The sequence below is a fragment of the Arvicola amphibius genome, chromosome 7 (assembly GCF_903992535.2).
Source record: "Arvicola amphibius chromosome 7, mArvAmp1.2, whole genome shotgun sequence".
NCBI classification, from domain to species: domain Eukaryota; kingdom Metazoa; phylum Chordata; class Mammalia; order Rodentia; family Cricetidae; genus Arvicola; species Arvicola amphibius.
Genome location: NC_052053.1, coordinates 66,447,675 through 66,473,664, shown reverse-complemented (window position 1 = coordinate 66,473,664; position 25,990 = coordinate 66,447,675). Strand labels below are relative to the sequence as shown.

Here is a 25,990-nt window from a genome sequence, read left to right as displayed (position 1 = left end):
CAATCTTAGATGATGACGCCCCCTCTCCCAACAAAGTTTACCCTCAGGTTTAGGGACACTAATTGGTGGCTGGTATAGGGTTGTCGGGTTGTGGAAGGCTTTATATGGACTCAGGGGTATAAATGATATATATATCTCAAAAAAGGGGGGAGGGATTAACTGGTGATCTGAAGGAATAATTGATTTTTTTTGAGTTATTGTTTTTTGAAAAACTATATGAGTGTGGATTCTTGTATATTGATATATTGAACATTTTATGGGAGTATGATACTACCTCTGTTTGAAACAATTGTTATATTGACATTGTTTACTATATTGCAATGTACATCTCTACCTCTGATATTATTTATGTAATGACATTGTTTACTATATTGCAATGTACATCTCTACCTCTGATATTATTTATGTAATGACATTGTTTACCATATTGCAATGTACATTTCTACCTCAGATATTATTTATGTAATGACCCTGTTTATATTCGGAAATCATTGTCTTCATTTATTGCACAGTTGTCTATTCTATTAGTCATACAGTTACATAAGTGTTGAGAATTATATGTTGGTCATATTTATATTTAGGACAATCAGGTTTTTTAGACACATAGAGGTTGTATTTAGTATAGATAGCATAATCTTCGACCTCTTTGAAGAGCTGTAGAACATGGCCTTTAATCTAACCTAGAGTTTTGTAATTATGAGACACAATCACTCCTGGCAACAATGCTCTACTCCCGAGAGAACGTTGAGCACCAAAGACACTCCACTGGGAGTTTGTCTTCTACTTGGCAGAACTGGCCTTGGGGCAAAGAAAAGCCCATACCTCCATTACTGACTAAACTACTAAATATCCGTAAGTGGATAAAACAGAATTGTCTTATCTTGCCAAGACAGGATAGGATAGTTCTACTAAAGGTTCCTTGCCATTGTATAATGGTATGTCAGGTTTTTTCAGGGCTCAGCCAAAGTTGGTTGCCTCAGCATTTCTATCAAGATTTTGTGTGGTTTCCCAGGTAGTCAATTGTCTCTGTCTTCTGTTGCACATTTGGGAAGTTTCTCGTTTGTGCTTCCTGGTTGCTTTGGTAATATTACTTTCCTTCTCAGATCTTTGATGGGGTTGAAGATTAGATAATGGTAGCTACCTTCTATATTATTTAGACTTCCCAAAGTAGAGTGATTAGTAAAATTTTTTTCTTTGTTATATGCTCCTCACCTGATATTGTTTACTTCTTGTAATTTTATATGATCTATTCCCGTTGTATATAGTTGTATTTGGTTTCTGAATCTGCCTTATTTAGACAAAAGGGGGAGATGTTGGGGCAGCTGGCCCAATCCCTGCGTTCAGGGGCATGGCTGCACCAGGGGAGTAGGATAGTCTTAAAAAAGGATCGGGGCACCGGGAGGAGCCCCGTTTGCTATCCCCCGTGTTACGTTCTTCTCCGCTGGACCCTTGTTTCTGTAAGTTCCCTTATTTCCCCTTTTATTAAAACTGATTTATTATAAAAGGACTATTTTGGTTATTTCCTAACCCCTCTGACCGCCGGTACCGCCGGTACCTGCCGGTACATTGAGGTCTTTGATCTATTTGGACTTGAGTTTTGTGCATGGCAATAAATATGGATCTATTCTCATTCTTCTATATATTGATATCCAGTTATGCCAGAACTATATGTTGAATATGCTTTCTATTTTCCATTTTGTATTTTTTAATTCTTTGCTGTTTGTAGTTGTGTAGATCAATATCTGAGTCTTCATTTCAGTTCTATTAGTCCTTCTGTCTATTTTTAAGCCAATACCAGGGTGTTTTTTCTAAATACGATAGCTTTATAGTAGAGTTTGAAGTCAAGAATTGTTATACATCTAGAAGTTTCTTTATTTTTTGTTTTCTTCTTCTTCTTCTTCTTCTTCTTCTTCTTATTATTATTATTATTATTATTATTATTATTACAAATTTTCACCTCCTCCCGTCCTCCCATTTTCCTCCCCATCCCTCCATTCCTCTTCCCCTCCCTCTCCAGTCCAACGGACAGTCATGGTTCCCTGCCTTGTGGGAATTCCAAGGTCCTACCCCCTCCATCCAGGTCTAGGAACGTGAGCATCCTACCATACTAGGTTCCCACAAAGCCAATATGTAGAGTAGAATCAAAACCCAGTGCTATTGTCCTTGACTTCTCAGTCAGCCCTCCAAGAGAGTCTGGCTTGATCACATGCTCCATCAGACCCAGTCCAGCTGGCCTTGGTGAGTTCCCGTTAGATCGGCCCCACAATCACAGTGGGTGGGCACACTCCTCACGGCCCTGACATCTTTGCTCATGTTCTCCCTCCTTCTGCTTCTCATTTGGATTTTGGGAGCTCAGTTCAGTGCTTGAATGTGGGTCTCTGTCTCTATCTCCAACCATAGCCAGATGAAGGTTCTATGGTGGTATGCAAGATATTCATCAGAGTGGCTATAGAATAGAGTCAGTTCAGGTGCCCACTCCTGAGATGCTCAAGGAATAAGCTGGGGACATCTTCTTGGACACCTGGGAACCCCTCTAGAGTCCAGTCTCTTGCCAACCCTCAAATGGCTGCCTTAATTAATATATATACTTCCCTGCTCCCATATCCACTCCTCCTCCATCCTAATTGTCACATTCCCCCAAGTTTTCCCCATCCCCCCTTCTCACTTCTCTCTCCCCATCTCCCCTTACACCCATCCCACCCCCACCCTCAAGCTCTCCATGTTTGCCTGGAAATCGTGTCTACTTCCAATATCCAGGAGGATAACTACAAGGTTTTTTTGGGGTGGGGGTTCACCTTCCTATTTAGCTTCTCTAGGATCAAGACAAAAAGGCAACATACTGGTTGGGAGAAAATCTTCACCATCCCCTCAACAGACAAAGGTCTGATCTCCAAAATATATAAAGAACTCAAGAAACTAGACTATAAATGCTAATTAACCCAATTAACAAATGGGGTACTGATCTGAACAGAGAATTCTCAACTGAAGAACTTCAAATGACCAAAAGACACTTAAGGTCATGCTCAACCTCCTTAGCCATCAGGGAAATGCAAATCAAAACAACTTTGAGATACCATCTTACACCTGTCAGACTGGCTAAAATCAAAAACACCACAAAGTAACCAAGTATACTTGGTTAGTTCTTTTGGTTTAGAAGAAGGAAATAATGGATATTTCAGTTTCAAATCTACCTTTGGAAAGTGAATATGTAGTTTCTCCATCAAATGTTGAAAAGCAAATAAAATTACAAGATACTCAAAATTCCCAAAATTTGTCATTAAACTTAAACTGAAAAAGTATCATAATTTCAGACACTTTTGATATATCTATCTATCTATCTATCTATCTATCTATCTATCTATCTATCTATATAATCAGTAATTCAAGAAATATGTGTGTGTGTGTGTGTGTGTGTGTGTGTATGTCTGGTAATCAGAAGGAATTGGATAGCTTAGAGGCTATGTGAGAAAAAATTGTTCTAATGTGTGCACACATAGAGGGTTAAATAAAAAATGAGAGTGGAGAGGGGCCTCCAAGGATATTCTTGGCTGAAAGAGGAAACCACAGGTTCTAACATTAAAACTCATCCTGATGTAGCATAGTCCAGAGTTTCCTTGCTTCTGAAATGAACCATACTAGTGGTCCTCAGGAAAGATGCTGGTCCCCCTGCCCCCTGATGGCTCATAGTTACAGAGGACTCTCATTGGCTAATAAAGAAACTGCCTGGCTCATTTTATTGGCCAGCCCTTAGGTGGGCTGAGTAGACAGAACAGGAAGAAGGAAGTGAGGTAGATGGCTCAGTCAGATGCCACGCCTCTCCTAAGTGAGACAGATGCCATGACTCTCCTCAGGGAGTCAGACGCAATGAAGCTCCGGCCCAAGATTGACATATGCTAGAATCTTCTGGGTGAGGCCCCACTTGGTGGTGCTACACAGATTATTAGATATGGGTTAATCAAGATGTGAGTAAGAGGCTGGAACTAATGGGACAGGCAGTGTTTAAATGAATACAGTTTGTGTGTTATTATTTCAGGACATAAGCTAGCCAGGTGGCCGGGAGCTGGGCGGGATGAAAAGCAGGCCTGCCCACTGCTCCTCACTGCACCATAGTGTCTCTATAAGGAAGCTTTTGTGCAGGCTCATTCTGGGGTTCCCTATCTGTGTCTCTGGAACAGTAATACATGGCTGTGTCTTCAGTTTGCAGAATGTTCAATTTTTTGAAACCTGGCTCTTGTAGGTGGCCCTACTGATGGTGTTTGCAATATAAGAGCGGAATTATAATCAGTGCATCGACTGCTCCATATTCCTCCCATGCACTCCAGGCCCTTTCCTTGAAACTGGTAAACCTAGTGTATATGATAGTTGGTTACTGAGAATCCAGGAACAGAGCAGGTGAGGGCCAGGGTCTGAGACAGCTGAACCTGGGAGAGGACACCTGGGGAAAAGCAGCATTAGCATAATTTACACAATCCCTTAGAATGCCCAGAATTCTCCCATGAAACCCTGAAACACTTACAGATTGGAAAGATCGCCAGGCAGAGGAGAAGCTTCTCAACAACCATGCTATCCTGGAGGCTCTCATTAGAAGTAGATCGGACTTTCCAGCTAGGCTTTTGCATTTAGCCTGAGCCTAAGGACTGCTTTGCATTGAGGGAGGTCCTTGAGAGGATAAAAGCAAGAACAGAGCAAGGGCTACAATTTTCCCTCTGGTAACTGATTTTTGCCTTGTGCTTCTTGGAGGAAATGGTTGAAAAATAACCAGAAAGTCACCAAGAAAACATTACTTTCAGAGGGAAAGAGTTCAGATTAAAAACACACTATTTATAATTATTTTCCATTTGAGAGGTAAAGCCTTATACTTAAGTGCTTGTTCAGTCAATAATTTACATATGTCTCAGGGACCCATGGACACTCATTTAATGGTACATGTAAGGATACAGGGTAAGTTTGCATATGTTAATGGTGTTGAGATATTTGTCATTGTAGCTAAAGCAGTGATCATCTGGAAAATGGAAACCTCAGTGTTACACAAAGTGCCTTTAACAAATCTGCCTGAAGTGACATTTTAGAAACTTTGGAATGGCACAATTTCCTTTATCATTTTTATTAAGAAGATGGAGAATATTTACTTTGAAACCAGCAAAGGGAATTTATTGTTGAAGACATTTTATGAATTCTGTCTCAATCAAGCTAGATTAAAGCTTGTCCAAAAGTTTCTATGAATCATTTCTTCCTACTTACATCTTTCTTTGAATCTCATTCCTGATGAACCTTCCTTGCTTCTCCTTCTCCCATGTCTCGTTTATTCTTTTCTTCCTTGCCTCCTTTCCCTGTCTCCCTGACAACAATCCTTCTTCCTTATTTCCTCTCTTCACTCTTCCTTTTCTCTCACACCCACATCATTTTTTAAAACCCTTCCATCCTTTTCTTTTTCTGGCAATACGCTGCAATTTGCTGTTGCTCCATGTGCATAAATTCAATAGACAAATTGTATCTATTAGACCTTGCCCAACTCAACAGTATTCCTCCAACTGTCTCTGACTGTACTTTTTAGGCTCCAGTTGGTACATCAAACACATACACACACACACACACACACACACACACACACACAAACGTGGTGAGAGTAATTTATTCTTAGTATTACCCAGTCATTGATACTGCTATAGAAGTCATATACTTCAGAAAGTGTTACTCTGACCAAGGCATAAAAGATCTATAGGTACAAAATTAGAAGACAGTTAAAGTGTATGCTCTTTAGCAAAATACAAGTAGTAACTATTGTCATGTGACCTTTGTACTATAGATTTTAAAAATATTTCTGTGTTTATAACATGATTGACAGAATACAGACAATTCTCCCACAACACTACCCCCTCTTTTTTTTAAAAAAAAAAGCAAAAGAAAACAAAAAACAAAGGAAAATATCCATAGTCCATTTTTTGGGAATGTGGGCATAGTATTCCAGGCTACTTCCAGCTGATTAGGGATGCTGATAATCTTATGGGGACCTAAAGAAAATTTAGAGTTATGAACAAGTCCTGACTGAAGTATCATGTGAGTCTTGATCATCTCAGGCAGCAGTCTTGAACTTGTTCTGGATGAAGAACTCAGACACCTGGGCCATCTATTCCTGCCAGAGACTTCTCAGATGATCACCCTTGATCAAATTGGATTTTTCTTAACTCTGAATAAATCCACAGCCTCTCATTTTCTGTGGAAACAAAAGCGAAATCTCTTCTTTAATGAACATACATTTTGACTTCAATTTTAAAGCCAAGGTATTTTCTAAATAAACACTGATTGGCCAGACAGAAAATATAGGTGGGAAAACCAGACAGGAAGTAGAAATGATGTAATGAGAACAGGAGAACTCTGGGAAGGAGGAAGTTGATTCCTCCCATTCCTGCCCAGACTACTGAAGCAGCAGGATGTGATCTGCACCACTGACAAAAGGTACTGAGCCACATGTCTAACATAGATCAGAAAAATTGATTAATCAAGATGTGAGAGTTAGCCCGTGAGAGGCTAATGGGCCAATCAGCTTTATAACATTAAAAAAATATTTCTGTGTTGTATTGAAAAGTGTTTTAATATTAATTTAATTTTTTATATTTTGTGACATGAGAAGTGGTGAAAATTAGTTCCTTTATTAATTTTTTACATTTATTTTACATACTGACCTCAGTTTTCCCTCTGTCTTTCCATTCCCTCACTCAGCCTCCCATCAATCCTTCCATCCAATATTCATCTATTGTCTCCATTCAGGAAGTGACAGGTCTCCCATGGGGGCACAAACAAGCAATAGCATAATTAGCTCATAAAAATTTATTGAAGGTATCAGGTGGGTGGGGCATGAGTGACCCTTCTCCTCTAATTGCTAGACCATTATCTTGCTTGTTTTGTGTATGTATTATAGAGGAAGTCATAGCTATTGTGATTTCAAGTGTGCAATATCCAGACATTACTGTCTCCAAGTACTCCTCCCTATTCTTTGGTACTTTTTTCAACTCACTCTTTTGTTTCTCATTTTTTTATTCAAGATTTCCATCTCCTCCCCTCTTCCTCCCCCTTCCCTCCCCTCCCTTCCACCCATACCCCCACTCCACCCCTCTCCAAAGACAAAGAGCCATCAGGAACTCACTCTTTTTTTGAGACATAGTTTCTCTGTATGTTTAGATCCTGTACTGGTGCTAACTCTTGTATACTAGGCTGGCCTAGAACTCACAAAGATATGCCTGCCTCTGCCTGAGAAGTGCTGAAATTACAGGAATGCACCACCACTAGGTGCATCAACCCACTCTTCAGTGATGTTCCTTGTGCCTAGGGGGAAAGGATATGGAGGGATAAGGAAGTAGATCTTCTGTAAATTTTGATATAGTCATTCTATCTGTGAATAAAATCTCACACAGTTATTTATTCTTAGTACTGAAAAGTCATAGTCTCTGCATTCAACAGTTGCTGCTGATGTATGGAGAGTAATTTTATGTGGGAATGTGGCTACTCTTGGTTGCCATTGTCCATTGGGTGACTCAACACACACAGGAATGTGGTCAGCATTAACAAGATTGGTTGTGTCAAAAAAGAGGACCTGAATTTGTTAGAAAATTATATGGGGTTTGCCAGAGGTAGGGAAACATGAAGGAAAGTTTTGAGTAAGAGTATGACCAAAATACATTGCAAATATGTAAAATCCATCACCTTAGAACATTAAAGGCCTCCAACTCTAATGTTCTTATGAATATCTGGTTCACCAGCAGTGATTCCCTTACGTTACAAACTTAAGTTTTTTTAAAATTAGATAATGTCCATGAACACTTGAGTAACCCCATCTTGATCCTTTTCTTCAACAGCTCTAACAGCGTGACTCTTGTGTTGAACACATCCTCCACTTCTCATGGAACCTGAGCTCCTCAGAAACACTAGGCAGATCTAGTTCTAGGGACAGGATCTACTCTGGATCCTGTGCCTTGAGAAAAACTCCCTTATTTATCTTCTAGGACTGTCAGAGAAACACAAACCCTAACACAGTCAGAATACGAACATTTCATCTTCATTTAAGTAAAATAAAGAGTAATGCATGGTACTATAAATGTAGACAGGAAGGAAATAAACCCATTACCAAAACATTGTTGGTGGTGTTAACTCACAGCAGTGCTCTACTGAGGATTCTTGTTAAATGTCAACTCAAATCCATGTTTCTATTTTGCACTATTAGATTATGGGTTACTTTATTTAAACCAAAAATCTAGGATGTAAAAATGTTTATCATTTAATTATTAAACTGTTAATTTCATTACTATAATGTGGATCAACTATTTACCAAATTTATGGAGTCCTTCTAACTAGTTAAATACTTTACCAGTCTCAAATGTTTAAATTTTTCCAATAAGTAAATAATGAATAAGTTTATTAATCAAACAACCAAATAGTAAGAATGCTAATAATCTGATTTTAAGTAGGAAAATATAATGTCAGATTTGAGGCTACCAGGTACTTTTGAATTTTATTTTAACATCTTCCATATCTGTACCAGGATAATACAATTTATCTGAGACCACTAGCCTGGCTGACTGAGAACTGGCAGGGTTCATCACTTATTTTATATAATCATTTCACAAGAAAACCTATACATGTTTTATAAAAGAGTCATTTACATTTACTTACTTGACACTTCTAAGATGGTACTTGTTCTATGTCAGAATTAGGGAAAATATCACAGGAACCCGTGTCACGTGCCAGTTTTATCACACTATCAAACACACATGCTATAAGCCCTATCTCTTGTGTTTTGGATGATATAGTGTGTGCCAGGTTTCTACACTCATGTTGTCTGTGTGTCTCTTTTTTTTAACTATAGAAACAATGAGAGGACATGATCAAGAGAAGAAATTCCAAGGGTATCTGCATACATTATTGATACCTCTGTCACACGTTAGAGGTGGATTTCTGTCTTCAGTTATTTGATCATTCATTTTCTTACTTCAGTATGGTCTGTGGAACATCCATTTGTACATTGTGTTAGAGTATCACTAACACATCATGATGTTCTTGGTAAAAACTGAAGTCACTGGAAATTAGAGCTCTTGATGGTAGCATATTCTATCCAATAACTTTGTTTAAAAGATTTGCCTTTACTAATCAGGTTTGCCATGACCTGTTTTGGCTGCTCCTTGGCTTGAGTTAAGGAGCATAACATAACAATGATCCTTTTCTTTAAGCATCCTGTGGAGTTGTTCAGTTCAAAGTCATGTGTCCTCCTTTTAGGATTCCGATAATCTTGTCAGTCTGTTCTCTAAGCATAATCCTGGACTACTGGTGTCAATGCCAGAGTTTCCAGAGGGGCATTAGCCTCAGATGAGGACATTTCCTTTCATTTTTGGAAGCTGCCTCAAGTTGATGATCCATTATCATGGAGCCCACAGTCAACACTGCTGCTCTGAATGACAATTTTCTAGCTCACACATGAGACACTAGGCTCTTCATCATCAGTAACAGAGAGTGTCAGAGTAGTAGAGTAACTCTGAGAGCATACGTAAGCAATAACAGCATCAACAAATCACAAACTGAAACTTGGTTTTTAAATAGTTGCTATGGGAAGGGCTGGTGACAGCTTGAAGCAGTAATGGAGCTTACACCAGTTGGAAAGTGCACACTGGTGGCTGAGAATTCTGTACATTGATAGCATGCAAATATGCATACAGAGGAATAATTCTTTGAGAATTCAGGTGCATACTAATTTTTGACAATGTGCAAAGATTTAAAATTAGAACTTTTCACAAATGATAACCAAGTATACTCTTTTAAGTTTTCTTGGTTTAGAAAAAGAAAATATTGTATATTTCATTTTTAAATCTATCCTTGGAAAGTGAATTTGACATCAAAGCTACGGTTTCTCCATCACATGGAAAAACAAAGAGAATAAATTATAAAATATTCAGAATTCCCCAGCCTTTCATTGAAGTTTAATTCAACAGTTGTCACAGTTTCAAACACACACACACACACACACACACACACACACACACACACCACAACACAAAATATATTAAATTAGATGCCATTCTTTCTGGTAATTAGAAGTAATTGGAAAACTTACAGGGTATGTAGAAAAAATTTGATCTAATGTATGTACACATAGAAGGTTGAATACAGTATGACAAAGGAGAGGGGCCTCAGGATATGCTTGGCCAGAAGAGGAAACCATAGGTTCTGATATTAAAACTCAATTTCATAAAGCATATTTCTGAAATTCTTAACTTCTGAAGTGAACCTTACTTTTGGTTTTCAGGAGTCCCTGTTGGTCCTTAGTGCCCTCTGCTGGTCCCAGATGCCTCTATAAGGAGGTTTTTGTGTGTGCTCAAATTAGAGTTTCCTCACTGTGTTTCTGGCACAGTAATATATGGCTAGGTCTTCAGTGTGCACACTGTTCAATTTTAAGAAGACTTCACTCTTGGAGTTGTCCTTACTGATGGTAATTCGAGATTGGAGAGCTGAACTGTACTTTGTACTTCCACCCCTCCATATTGCTCCCATCCACTCCAGACCCTTTCCTGGAGGCTGACGAACCCAGCTTATATCATAGTCAGTTAAAGAGAACCCAGAGACAGTGCAGGTGAGAGACAGGGTCTGTGAGGGCTGCACCAGGCCAGGTCCTGACTCCTTTAGCTTTACCTGGGAAAAGACACCTGGAGATAAGCAACATCATGATCAGTCATACACTACATAGATGACATGCCTGGGTCCCTCTCCTGAAACCCTGAAACACTTACAACTTGGAAATGTCACCAGGCAGAGGAGCAGCACCAGGACAGCCATGATTTCCTGGAAGCTCTAGTGAGAAGGAGATGGGGCCTCTCAGCTAGGCCTGGGCTTTTATAGTGAGCCTGAGGGCTGCTTTGCATTGGCACATGCTCCTGATAAAAGAAACCACAGGACTTGGTTTCCACTTCCCTAAGGGGAATGAGATTTGTCTTATGTTTCTTAGAGTATTTGAATATGGGACCTCAGAAACATTTTCTTGTTACTGTTTGTATTTCCAAACCGTGACAAATGGGAATTAGTATGAATCATACTGTGTTGACCTGGCAAGCAAAACATAGGAGTCCACATTTATGCAGTGCAGGCAAAAGAGTATACCATAACCTAAATGCATTTGTATATCTCTATAAATTGCAGCACTGAATTTAGTATGGAATTGGGTCTCTTAGTTATCAGAAACCCTACTTTAAGGGACAATTTAAAATTTATTCTCTGGTGTCAGTGAAATCATTTTTATTCTCATAAATTTTCTAGAAGATAACTTGTGAAGATGAAGCTTACTAACATTATTATCTGTGATTTCAAGTGTTTATCTGAGAGGATACCCAAGAGACTTATTTGGTTCCTATATCATGTGGCTCAACCTATCCACTTTCTCATTTGGGAACTGGTTTTAGTACCTCCTTATTTATGTCAGTCTACCTTTCTCTATGTAATTTTATCTTTCTTTATAGCCAGTAATACAGAAAAACCCAGGTTCCTATGCATAAGAAATACAGTAGTAAGGGATAGAAAATTTGGCTGTTAATAAAACTTCAGGAAGCACAGTAGTATACAACTAGTCTTGAGAGTTATGTTAATTAAAATGAAAAATAAGGAAGAGAAGCTGAATCATTACAAAAGTGGAGAAGTAGGCAGATATGAATATGGGGAACCCCATGCCTTGAGTTGTAGATCAACATAGAGAAAAAGAGTTTGTAGAGATGTCATCCATGCCTTTGTAATATAAACCATAGTGGAAATAAAGTGCAGAGCTGGACCCACACTGATCAATCAGCATTTAGAGAATGTCTGTGTACTACTTGGCATTGGATATTTCACATTTTAAATCCCTTATTTTTGTGAGTATATAATCTTTGTACTAGATTGGCACTGGTAGAGAAAAGTCTTAACATTAGGGACTCAACCATATTGTGCAAGCTCTGATGGTCATTTCCATTTTGAGTGCTGTGTTTCACATGTTCTTTGCTAGGTACATTAAAGTATTTTTCAGACATAATCTCAGCATGTTTCATCTTGGGTTTATCTGATATTTTCATTGTGTTAACAAAAATTTGGGAAGGAGTATTACATAAATAAATGTGTATCTCTCATATTACATTGGATATCTTGGCCTTTTATTGCTTCAGAGATAGTTTGCGTCTGTACTCTGCATGTTCTTTCTTATTGGGTTTTCCTTTTCTTTGCATTCCAAAGAAAGTCTCTAAGCAAATTATTTGTAAAGGATAAGAATTCATGGTATATCTACCCATTACATATAATTATATTCTACTTAATAGGTAGATTCTTTTCCTTAAGCCTTTTATCAGTTATTTGTTTACTTATGTTTGGTAAACACATGGATACTCACTTAATGGGTCCTGTTATAATGGAAGTACCAGCTTGTACATTTGTGGTGTGGTTAGAATTCCATGAACATAGTACAAGCTACAGTCATCACAGAAGAAGGGACTTCATTTGGAAAAATCTTCTCCACCAGGTTGTTCTTTAAGAATGATATAGGGCTTCATTAGCCTGCCAACAGCGAGGCAGGCCCTTTGTCAGCGAGCTTCTTGGCCTGCAAGGAGACCTGACAGTCTGCCAGAGGATCCATCATTCATTGGGGGTCCTGGAATTGAGTGCACCCAGGCCAGTGGGAGGTCCCCTCCTTCATTAGCCTGCCTCCAGCAAGGCAGGCCCTTTGTCAGTGAGCTGCTTGGCCTGCAAGGAGACCTGACAGTCTGCCAAAGGATCCATCATTCATTGGGGTGAGTGAGGAGTGAGTGCCTGAACCGGGCAGCTGCCCAGAGAGGGACCACCAACATTCCCCAATTCTCCCCCCACCCGCACACTCCCTGCACTTCCTGCAGGGGTTATTCTCCCCTGATACTGCCTCTCTCTTCCTGTCCCTTCCCAGCTTGCACTCAGAACCCCCTACCCCGCCTCATCCTCCCGTCTTTGGGGCCACAAAATCCCACAGCTCAGCCTGTTTGGGTGCCAAGGACCTGGAATTGAGTGCACCCAGGACGGTGGGAGGTCCCCTCCTTCATTAGCCTGCAGGTAGCAAGGTAGGCCCTTTGTCAGTGAGCTGCTTGGCCTGCAAGGAGACCTGACAGTCTGCCAGAGGATCCATTATTCATTGGGGTGAGTGAATTGAATTCATTGGGGGAAATTGAACTTCTAAAAGAAGACCCAAAGGGGATTATTCAGAGGAAGAAATGGGCAGGTGCCAATGCAAGAATTCCTCCAACAATTTGAAAAACAACATGAAAGCACCAGAACCCAACGAAGTTATAACAGGAGGACTTGAACATACTAATCAAGAAGAAGTAGAAAAAATTGACTTTATGAAAGTAATAGAGTCCCTTAAACAGGAGGTGAAAAACTCCCTTAAGGAAATGGACGAGAACAATAACAAAAAGTTTGAAGAATTGAGTAAATCCATAAATGATATCCTAGGAAACCAAGAAAAAAAAATCAAACAGATAATGGAAACAGTGCAAGACTGGAAAACTGAAATGGAGGCAAGGAAGAAAACACAACCCGAGGGCCAGTCGGATATGGAAAATCTATGTAAACGAAGAGAGACTACAGAAACAAGCATAACCAACAGAATACAAGAGACAGAAGAAAGAATCTCAGACTCTGAAGATACCATAGAGAAAATAAATGCACTGATCAAAGAAAACAGCAAATCCAACAAATTCTCATCACAAAACATTCAGGAAATCTGGGACACAATAAAAAGACCAAACCTAAGAATAATAGGCACAGAAGAAGGAGAAGAATTAGAGCTCAATGGCCCAGAAAATATATTTAATAAAATTATAGAAGAAAACTTCCCAAACTTATAGAAAGATATTCCTATTAAGGTTCAAGAAGCTTACAGAACACCAAATAGACTGGATCAAAAAAAAAAAAAAAAAAAAATTCCCCCCGCCATATTACAATCAAAACACAAAACATACAGAATAAAGAAAGAATATTAAGAGCTGCAAAGGAAAAAGGTCAAGTAACATATAAAGGAAAACCTATGAGACTTAACACATGACTTCTCTATGGAAACCATGAAAGCCAGAAGGTCCTGGATAGATGTTTTGCAGAAACTAAGAGACCATGGATGCAAGCCCAGATTACTATACCCAGCCAAGCTTGCATTCACTATAAATGGAGAAAACAAAATACTCCAGGATAAAAACAAATTTGAACAGTACATAGCCATAAATCCAGCCTTACAGAAAGTAATAGAAGGAAATTCACAAACAAAGGAGTCCAGCATTGCCCAAAATAACTCAGATATCTAGTGACCCTTCACCAGCACATCTCAAAGAAAGGAAACACACAATCTCTACTACCAAATAAAAAATGACAACCGGAGTTAACATCCACTGGTCATTAATATCATTTAATATCAATGGTCTCAATTCACCTATAAAAAGGCACAGGCTAAGAGATTGGATACAAAAACAGGATCCGACATTCTGCTGTTTACAAGAAACACACCTTAACCACAAAGACAGACATCTACTCAGAGTAAAGGATTGGGAAAAGGTCTATCAAGCAAATGGACCTAAGAAACAAGAGGGTGTGGCCATACTAATTTCTAACAAAGTTCACTTCAAACTAAAATCAATCAGAAGAGATGGAAAGGGACACTTTATACTCATTACAGGAAAAATCTATCAGAATGAAGTCTCAATCCTGAATATCTATGCCCCTAATACAAAAGCACCCACTTATATAAAAGAAACATTACTAGAACTCAAGGCAGCCATCAAACCAAACACACTGATAGTGGGAGACTTCAACACTCCTCTCTCACCAATGGACAGGTCAATTCGACAGAAACCTAACAGAGAATTAAGAGACTTCATAGAAGTAATGAACCAAATGGACTTAACAGACATCTATAGAACATTCCACCCAAACAGGAAAGAATATACCTTCTTCTCTGCGGCTCATGGAACCTTTTTGAAAATTGACCACATACTCGGTAACAAAGCAAACTTCCACAGTTACAAAAACATATTAGTAACCACCTGCATCTTATCGGATCACCATGGATTAAAATTAGAATTCAACAACAATGCTACCCCCAGAAAGCCTAAAAACTCATGGAAACTGAACAGTCAACTACTGAACCACAGCTGGGTCAAGGAAGAAATAAAGAAAGAAATTAAAGTCTTTCTTGAATTTAATGAAAATAAAGACACAACATACTCAAACTTATGGGATACTATGAAAGCAGTGCTAAGAGGAAAATTCAGAGCACTAAGTGCCCACTTTAAAAAAAAAAACGGAGAAAGCACACATTGGAGACTTAACAGCACACCTGAAAGCTTTAGAAAAGAAAAAGCAGACTCACCTAGGAGGAGCAGAAGACTGGAAATTATCAAACTGAGGGCAGAAATCAACAAAATAGAAACACAGAAGTCAATCCAAAGAATCAATGAAACAAAAAGCTGGTTCTTGGAGAAAATCAACAAGATTGACAAAACCCTAGCCAAACTAATCAAACGGCAGAGAGAGAACACACAAATTAATAAGATCAGAAATGAAAAAGGGGATATAACCACAGACACAGAGGAAATTCAGAGAATCATTAGATCTTATTACAAAAGCCTGTATGCCACAAAATTGGAAAATGTAAAAGAAATGGACACTTTTGTAGATAAGTACCATATACCAAATTTAAACCAGGACCAGGTAAATGCTCTAAATAGTCCTGTTAGTCGCGAAGAATTAGAAACTGTTATCAGAAACCTCCCTACCAAAAAGAGCCCAGGACCTGATGGGTTCAATGCAGAATTCTACCAGAACTTCCAAAAAGACCTAATACCTATACTCCTTAAAGTATTTCATAATATAGAAACAGAACAGTCATTGCCAAATTCCTTTTATGAAGCTACAATTACCCTGATACCTAAACCACACAAAGACTCAACCAAGAAAGAGAATTACAGGCCAATCTCACTTATGAACATCGATGCAAAAATTCTCAATAAAATACTGGCAAACAGAATCCAAGAACACATTAGAAAAATTATCCACCATGATCAAGTAGGCTTCATCCCAGAGATGCAGGGCTGGTTCAACATACGAAAATCTATCAATGTAATCCATCATATAAATAAACTGAAGGATAAAAACATATGATCATCTCATTAGATGCAGAAAAAGCATTTGACAAAATTCAGCACCCCTTTATGATAAAGGTCTTGGAGAGATTAGGGATACAGGGCTCATTCCTAAATATAATAAAGTCTATTTACAGCAAGCCGACAGCTAACATCAAATTAAATGGAGAGAAACTCAAGGCCATCCCACTAAATTCAGGAACACGACAAGGCTGTCCACTCTCTCCTTATCTCTTCAATATAGTACTTGAAGTTCTAGCAATAGCAATAAGACAAAACAAGGGGATTAAGGGGATTCATGTTGGAAAGGAAGAAGTTAAACTTTCATTATTTGCTGATGATATGATAGTGTACATAAGCGACCCGAAAAACTCCACCAAAGAACTCCTACAGCTGATTATCTCCTTTAGTAGCATGGCAGGATACAAGATCAATTCCAAAAAATCAGTTGCCCTCCTATATACAAAGGATAAGGAAGCAGAGAAAGAAATCAGAGAAGTGTCACCATTCACGATAGCCACAAATAGCATAAAATATCTTGGGGTAACTCTAACCAAGGAAGTGAAAGACCTATTTGACAAGAACTTTAAGTCTTTGAAGAAAGAAATTGAAGAGGATACCAGAAAATGGAAGGATCTCCCTTGCTCTTGGATTAGGAGGATCAACATAGTAAAAATGGCAATACTACCCAAGGCAATCTATAGATTTAATGCAATCCCCTTAAAGATTCCATCAAAATTCTTCACATATCTTTAGAGGACAATAATCAACTTTATATGGAAGAACAAGAAACCCAGGATAGCCAAAACAATCTTATACAATAAAGGAACTTCTGGAGGCATTACCATCCCTGACTTCAAACTCTATTACAGAGCTACAGTATTGAAAACAGCTTGGTATTGGCATAAAAATAGAGAAGTTGACCAAGGGAATCGAATAGAAGACCCAGATCTTAACCCACAAATCTATGAACACCTGATTTTTGATAAAGGAGCTAAAAGCACACAATGGAAGAAAGAAAGCATCTCCAACAAATGGTGCTGGCATAACTGGATGTCAACCTGTAGAAGAATGAATGTAGATCCGTGTGTATCACCATGCAGAAAACTCAAGTCCAAATGGATTAAAGACCTCAATATCAATCTGAACACACTGAACCTGTTAGAGGAGAAAGTGGAAAGTACTCTACAACATTTGGGCACAGGAGACTGCTTTCTACGTATAGCCCCAGCAGCACAGACATTAAGGGGAACATTGAATAAATGGGACCTCCTGAAGATGAGCAGCTTCTGTAAAGCAAAGGACACTGTCACTAAGACAAAAAGGCAGCCTACTGACTGGGAAAAGATCTTCACCAACCCCGCAACAGACAAAGGTCTGATCTCGAAAATATATAAGGAACTCAAGAGACTAGACTTTAAAATGCTAATTAACCCAATTAAAAAATGGGGCACTGAACTCAACAGAGAATTCTCAACAGAAGAAGTTCAAATGGCCAAAAGACTCTTAAGGGCATGCTCAACCTCCTTAGCAATCAGGGAAATGCAAATCAAAACAACGCTGAGATACCATCTTACACCTGTCAGAATGGCTAAAATCAAAAACACCAATGATAGCCTTTGCTGGAGAGGATGTGGAGTAAAGGGTACACTCATCCATTGCTGGTGGGAATGCAAACTTGTACAACCACTTTGGAAAGCAGTGTGGAGGTTTCTCAGGAAATTTGGGATCAACCTACCCCAGGACCCAGCAATCCCACTATTGGGAATTTACCCAAGAGATGCCCAATCATATTACAAAATCATTTGTTCAACTATGTTTGTAGCAGCATTATTTGTAATAGCCAGCACCTGGAAACAACCTAGATGCCCTTCAGTGGAAGAATGGATGAAGAAACTGTGGAATATATACATGTTAGAATACTACTCAGCGGTAAAAAAACAATGACATCTTGAATTTTGCATGCAAATGGATGGAAATAGAAAACACTATTCTGAGTGAAGTAACCCAGACCCAAAAAGATGAACATGGGATGTACTCACTCATAATCGGTTTCTAGCCATAATTAAAGGACATTGAGCATATAATTCGGTATCCTTGAGAAGATAATAAGAAGGTGAACCCCCCAAAAAGATAGAGTAATCCTCCTGGATATTGGAAGTAGACCCAATTGCTAGGCAAAAATTGGGAAAATGAGGGTGGGGTGAGACGGGGCCAAGGGGAGAATGGGCGAAGCTCGGAGGAATGGGATGCTTGGGATACAGGAAGTGTGGATATGGGAGCAGGGAAGCATATATCTTAATGAAGGTAGCCATCTGAGGGTTGTCAATAGACTTGACCCTAGAGGGGTTCCCAGGTTTCCAGCTAGTTCCTTGGGCAGCTGAGGAGAGGGAGCCTGTAAAGGCCAGTTCCTATAGCCATACTGATGAATTTCTTGCATATCACCATAGAACCTCCACCTGGTGATAGATGAAGAAAATAACAGAGCCCCACATTGGAGCACCAGACTGAGTTCCCAAGGTCTTGATGAGGAGCAGAAGGAGAGAGAACATGAGAAAGAAAGTCAGGACTGTGAGGGGTGCGTTCACCCATGGAGAAGGTGGGACAGAACTAACGGGAGATCACCAACTCCAGTTGGATTGGGACTGATGGAACATGAGACCATACCAGACTCTCTGAATGTGGCCAATGGTGAAGGATGACTGAGAAGCCAAGGACAAAGGCACTGAGCTTTGACTCTTCTGCAAGGACAGGCTCTGTGGGAGCCTTGTCAGCTTGGTTGATCACCTTCCTGGACCTGGAGGGTGTTGGGAGGACCATGGACTTAACATAGAGTAAGGAACCCCGATGGCTCCTTGGCCTGAAGAGGGAGGGAGGGGGGTATGGGTGGAGGGGAGGGGAGGGAAGGGGGAGGAAGAAGGTAGGAGATGGAAATTTTTAAATATAAAAAAATAAACCAAAAAAGAAAATAATGTTTTGATTATAACATTCAAAAAGAAACACCAGCCTCTCCAAGTTCTATTTGAAACCCAGTACTTATGACTGCATGTAACACAGCAGAAAAAAGCATAGGATCAATATTTTGAGCAAGAATGTCCAAAATTTAGAGTAGGAAAAACAAATAAAACCAAAGAAATAAAACGAGGCCAGGGGAAAGAAACTTCCTTCCCAGCTTGTGGTTCTCATCCAGAATCTAGACTACATTAAATGATGAAATCATCATGCCCTGTTAAGATTCATGGGACATGCATGAATCTCACTATTTATATTTAACACCACATACTTGAATGAAATGGGAAAAATTAGAATGTACTGTGCAATTGAACAACACACTGTCTGCAACACACTGAACTGAGGAATGCAGGGGCTACTGAGTCATGCTCTCCATCACTGGTGTTCTGATTGTCACTTTATATCTTAAGCAGAAATTGTATCTGGGTTTTGTTTAGAGCTTTTTTAATGGTAAGGGAGGCCCCGACGGTAGAGTCAATCCCCCAAGTCTTCCAGGGCACCTGACACCTGAGCTGGGCACTGGGATGTGAGGAGGCATTGGTATCCTCAGTAATGCAAACTATTAATATAGTATAAGAAAATGTGCCCTCTTAAGCAAACACAAACTCCCAGACATAAACACAGTCAGACATATAACAACAGAGACAAACCCACAGAAAGAAATATATGCTAGAGCAAACATACATGTCTGTCAACGTATTATTGGAATATAATCCTTTCTACTTAAAATATCATGTTCACTCATAATATAGATTGTTAATATTGATACAACCAATACCCTCACTCTCTTGCATCCTACTCTTGATGACCCTATGTTTCCTGAGCTATGTGTTGTCCTGTGGACTGACATCTCAGAGAAGTGATTGAAATGAGTTGTTCTTGAGAAGAAAAATGAGACAGTTATTCATGAGAAAAAGTGTTCTAACCTTTAACAGGGAATAGTGATGATTCAAACATAGCATTTATTAATCAAGATGAGGAATTAATACTTGAAATCTTTCATTTTGAATCAAAACAGCATTTATACTACACAAGAACTCTTCCATCAAATTAACTCCCAACACTAGATGAGTAATTCTTTTAATAAATACTTTTTGTTGCTTTTTACAAGGCAGGGTTTCTCTGTGTAACAGTCCTAGCTGTCCTGAAACTGGGTCTGTAGACCAGGCTGGCCTTGAACTCAAATGATCCAACTGCCTCTGTCTTCTGAGTGCTGGAATTAAAGATGTGCACCACCACCACCAGACAAATACATTACCTAGAGTTATGCATATGTGATTCTGTATGCATGGTGTAGTGATCATGGAGACAAACAGTGGTCACAGGGCCCTCTGGACTCACATGTGGTTATGAACTGCTCTGAATCTAGAGTTTACAATCTGCTGTTTCTTCAGTTTCTTTCAGATCTGATGGTGATCACCACAGAATCAGTTCTGTCTTGTATTATAGTTTTTATTTTGTTCATATCTGAGTACACCCTAAATTTAAAAGGCAACTTAAATGGGGCAGTGGAAATAGCTCTGCAGTTCAGGTTCTTGCTGAAACAGAATCTTCAACTGGGATCTTAAATAGGAGCTCAGGACTTCAAGGCTCCAAAAAAGACTGTTCAGCAGCCAACAAGTTTTCCTATTCATGGGATGTGGAGACAGCATAATCACTGGGACTCACAGTCTAATCATTTGTGATATCCAGGCCATGGTGTAGGAAATCTTTCTGTTTATGTGTTGCTTTTATTGGTTAATACAAAAAGTGCAATTGGCCAGTGGTTTAACAGAATATAGCCAGGATAATATTGAGAGTAGTCAGAGTCAGTGAGACTCCATGTAGCTGCCAAATTAGAAAGACATGAAAAACCAGGTGGAATCTAGTCAGTAGTGAGGACACGAGCATTGTGGTAAAATGTAAATAGAAATAGTTGTTTAACCAAAGATATAACAGCTAACTATCAATATGTTTAAATGATTGGCTAAGCAGTGATTTAAATAATATAGTTTCTGTGTGATTATTTTGGGAGTCTAGGAGGCTGGAAAATAAACAAACAGCCTCTGGCAACAAGGCCATTTGATATAACTTATCTTTAAAATAAGCTGCTGATTGATAGGTGAATGAATCACATATCAAAATGTACAAAAATATACACATACATGGGGTGGGTTTAGAGGAAGGGAGAAAGAGGAAGAAAAACAGTATAACAAGTACATACATGTATAGAAACAATTTTATAAAATGAAAATGAATAAAATAAATAACAAAAAACACTTACAGGCCGGGTGGTGGTGGCGCACACCTTTAATCCCATCACTCGGGAGGCAGAGGCAGGCGGATCTCTGAGTTCGAGGCCAGCCTGGTCTATAAGAGCTAGATCCTTGACAGGCTCTTGAAACTACAGGGAAACCCTGTCTCAAAAAACAAAAAAACTAAAACAAAAACAAAAACAAAAAAACCACTTACAAAACTGAAAAACAGAAATTTAAATAAACATTTGGACACTTTAAGGATTACTACACACCACACCTGTAGAGAGAATTCCTGATTGTGATTTGGAAAGTCAGCACAGAGAAAGATGTATCTTGCCTTTTATGCCTCTCCCAACAGGCTTTACTCTTACCCAGAGCTCTGTGTGAACTTAGTGCCCCTGCTGGTTCTTAGCAACTTGCAGGGAGGTTTGCATCTGAGCTCACAGTAGTATTAGTATTCACTAACTGTGTACTTTGCACAGTAATACATGGCTGTGTCCTCAGACCTCAGACTGCCTATTTCCAGCTACAGAGTGTTCTTGTCCTTGTATCTGGAGATGGTGAATCAGATCTTTATGGCATCAGCATAGTAGTTGTGGAACTACTACTACCCTTAATGCACGGAAACCACTCTAGCCCCTTCCCTTGTGCTGGGCAGACCCAGTTCATATAGTTACTGAAGGTGCATCCACAGAGTCTCAGGAGCTTTTCAGGTTTTACTAAGACTCCCCAAGACTCCACCAACTGCACCTCTCACTAGACACCTGAAACCACAGAGAAATATGATCATAAAATTGACCAAAATCCATTTTTTCATTCTCATGCACAATGTGACACACCATCTCGTCTCTATAAATTGCCTTTTAAAATAATGACAAGAAAAAGTGAACTAAGCATCAAATCCATGGTGATTGGCCTGTTTTTAGTGCTAATCACTGAATGGGAAGACCTGGGAATTCAGGGATTGCTTCCTTTCCTAGAGCTGCAGGATCAGGTTAGTGCTGGTGTTCATGCACACAGAGAAGCCTTATTTGTATGTCTTCCTGCTACACCTTTTGTTTAGTTTGGGCAAATGTTTGCTTACTTTGTTGATTTTCTCAAAGAACTAGCTCATTGACTCATTGATTTTTGTATTGTTTTCTTTGTTTCTATTTTGTTGATTTTTAGCTCTGAACTTGATTATCGCCCGTCATCTACTCCTTCCTGGTCAGTTTGCTTCTTTTTTTTTATTCTAGAGTCTTCAGGTGTTCCATTTACTCTTTAGTTTCCACTCTTTAGTTTCCACTCTTTAGTTTCCACTAAACAATTTTTTCATTGCATCCCATAAATTTTAGTTATGATGTGTGTCATTTTCATTGAACTTTAAGATGTCTTTAATGTCTTCCTTTATTTTTTCCTTGATCCAATAGTGATTCATGTGAGCATTTCTCAGTTTCCATATGTTTTTGGTATTCTGCAGTTAGTTTTGTTGTTGAATTCTAATGTTAAGTCATGCTGATCTTATAAGCTACATGGGGTTACTCCAATTTTTGTATCTTTTGAGGTTTGCATTGTTACCTAGCATGTGGTCAAGTTTTGAGAAGGTTCCTTGAGATACTGAGAAGGTATATTCTTTTATGTATTGATGGAATGTTCTATAGATGTCAGTTTAGTCCATTTGAGTCATAACATCTATTAGTTCCCTTATTTCTCTAAGAAGTTTCAGTCTGACATACCTTTCCAGTGGTCACTTTTTTCTCAGGTGATATCTGTCATTGAAGTTTAGGTGTGTTTCTTGTATAGCTCCACCTTCCCTCTTTGACCTTCTGACCCAATACAGTCAACCCATCTTGTGTTTTGTTTAACTTGAGATATGGTTCCAATTCCTAGTAATTGAATATCTGCCTCTAGAAGAGGCTAATTTGGATACCAAGATTCTATAGTACTAATGAATCCATACCTGTGTTTATCAAGCCAACAATCAGAATGCCATTTATACACACTCTTAGCTTTGGTCTTTGATCATTTATAGAAGTCTGACAGAATATACATTTCTTGTTTCCTATTGGGGTTTTTAACTAATGCTCCACATTCATGTCATTGTTTAGAACAGCATGGTCTTGAACAGAAGGATGTGGATTATTTAATTTTCCTTGTGTGACATGTCCTCTACAGTTACTGGGAATGACTGGGTCACTTTTGGCTTGGGGGCCTGCCAGAGGCCCCTTAAGGACTTTCCCCTTGGTATCAGCTTTGCTTATCTTTCTGTTGTTGATCTGCATTCATTGGTCCAATGTTGGTCTCTGCCACACCTTCTACATATACCTGAAGGTCAAGGTCTCCTATTTTTTCTATTTCCAGAGGAGATATTATTCCTAAGAATTCCTTCTTTACAATCCCTTTTCAGATGTCCAATTCTACTACCATTAAAACATTTGGCAGTTTGATATCTACTCATTCCTTTGGAAATTGCTTCTCCTACCCAGGATTCAGCATTAAGTCAAATATTGCAGCATTCACTGTATGCAGAATCCATTCACTCATAGGTGCTGAACTAACCTTAAAAGGCCCAAGTATCTGTTTGGATTCTAAGTCTGCATTTTCAAAAGCTAGAGATTCAAGGATTTCTCACTTAGCATTTGAGTATGTTACTCCTATTTGTAGAGCCCTACTTAATCTTTGTAAAAAGTCAGTAAAGGGTTCTCTTTGTCCCTGTCTATATGATTCAATTCTTGTTCCTAGTTCTTGAATCCTTTCCCAAACATTTAAGGGTGATTTAATTTCTTTCTTCATTTCTTCCTTGACCCAGGGGTGGTTCAGTATCTGACTGTTCAACTTCCATGAGTTTGTAGGCTTTCTAGGGTTAGAATTGTTGTTGAATTCTAACTTCATTCCATGGTGATCCAATACTACACAGGTGGTTACTATAATTTCTTTGTATCTATGGATGTTTGCTTTGTTACCAGTTATGTAATCAATCTTTGAGAAGGTTCCATGAGATGCTGAGAAAAAGGTATATTCTTTTCTGTTTGGGTGGAATGTTCTATAGATGTCTATTAAGTCCATTTGGTTCATTACATCTGAAGGTTCTCTTATTCCTGTTAAGTTTCTGCCTGGTTGGCCTGTCCATTGGTGAAAGCGAAGTATTGAGATCTCCTACTACTAGAGTGTGGGGTTTGATGTATGCTTTGAGTTCCAGTAATATTTCTTTTACATATGTGGGTGCTTTTATATTAGGGGCATAGATATTCAGGATAGACCTCCTCCTGATGAATTGTTCCTGATATGAGTACAAAGTGTCCATCTCCATCTCTTCTGATTGATTTTAATTTGAAATCAATTTTGTTAGATATTAGTATAGCCACACCCGCTTGTTTCTTTGGTCCATTTGATTGGAAAACCTTTTCCCAACCTTTTACTCTGAGGTAGTGTCTGTCTTTGTGTTTGAGGTGTTTCTTGTAAACAGCAGAATGGTGGGTCTTGATTTCATATCCTTTGTCCTAACCTGTGCCTTTTTATAGGTGAATTGGATCCATTGATATTAAGTGATATTAATGACCAGTGGTTGTTAACTCCTTTTTTGGTGGTAGAGTTTGAGTGTTTCCCTTCTTTGAGTTGTGCTTGTGGAGGGTTGTCAGGTGCTTCTGTTATTATGGGTGTTTTTGGCTTCCTTGATTTGTGATTTTCCTTGTAGTATTTTCTGTAAGGCTGGGTTTGTGGCAACGTATTGTTTAAATATGTTTTTGTCATGGAATATCTTGTTTTCTCCATCCATGGTGAATGCAAACTTTGCTGGGTATAGTAGTCTGGGCTTGCATCCATGTCCTCTTAGTGTCTGCAGCACATCTATCTGTAGTGATGAGGTGAGCAGGCCTGCTTTTCATCCCACCCAGCTCCTGCATAGCAAGCTTAGCCCCAGAAATAACAACACACAAACTGTATTCATTTAAACACTGCCTGGCCCATTAGTTTCAGCCTCTTATTAGCTAATTCTCATATCTTGCTTTAACCCATATTTAGTAATGTGTGTAGCACCACAAGGTGGTGTCTTACCGGGAAAGATTCGGCATGTCTGACCTGGTGGCTGGCTCCATGGCATCTGTCCCTGAAAGGAGAAGCATGGCATCTGCCTGAGGTGTCTGCCTCACTCCCAGCATCCTGTTCTGTCTACTCCACCCACCTATGTTCTGACCTATCAGGCCAAGCAGTTTCTTTATTAATTAACCAATGAAATAATCAGATAGACAGATGACACTCACACATCATCTATCTAAGACCTCTTGGCTTTCATGGTTTCCATTGAGAAGTCAGGTTTAATTCTGATAGGTTTCTATTTATATGTTACTTGATCTTTTTTCCTTTACAGCTCTTAATATCTGTTCTTTATTCTATATGTTTTATGTTTTGATTTTTATATGGCACAGGGATGCTTTCTTTTGATCTAGTCTATTTGGTGTTCTGTATGCTTCTTGTACCTTCACAGGAATATACTTCTTTAGGTTGGGAAAGTTTTCTTCTATAATTTTATTGAATATATTTTCTGGGCCTTTGAGCTGTAATTCTTCTTCTTCTACTGGCATTATTCTTACGTTTGGTCTTTTCATG

General features: G+C 39.0%; 1 gene segment (V, D, J or C); it reads right to left on the bottom strand.

The window, feature by feature from the left end:
- Window positions 1-10,365: 10,365 nt before the first annotated feature.
- Window positions 10,366-10,818, bottom strand: LOC119818900. The segment is given in 2 exon segments: window positions 10,366-10,688; window positions 10,773-10,818. Coding segments are annotated over 2 exon segments (369 nt in total).
- Window positions 10,819-25,990: the final 15,172 nt, after the last annotated feature.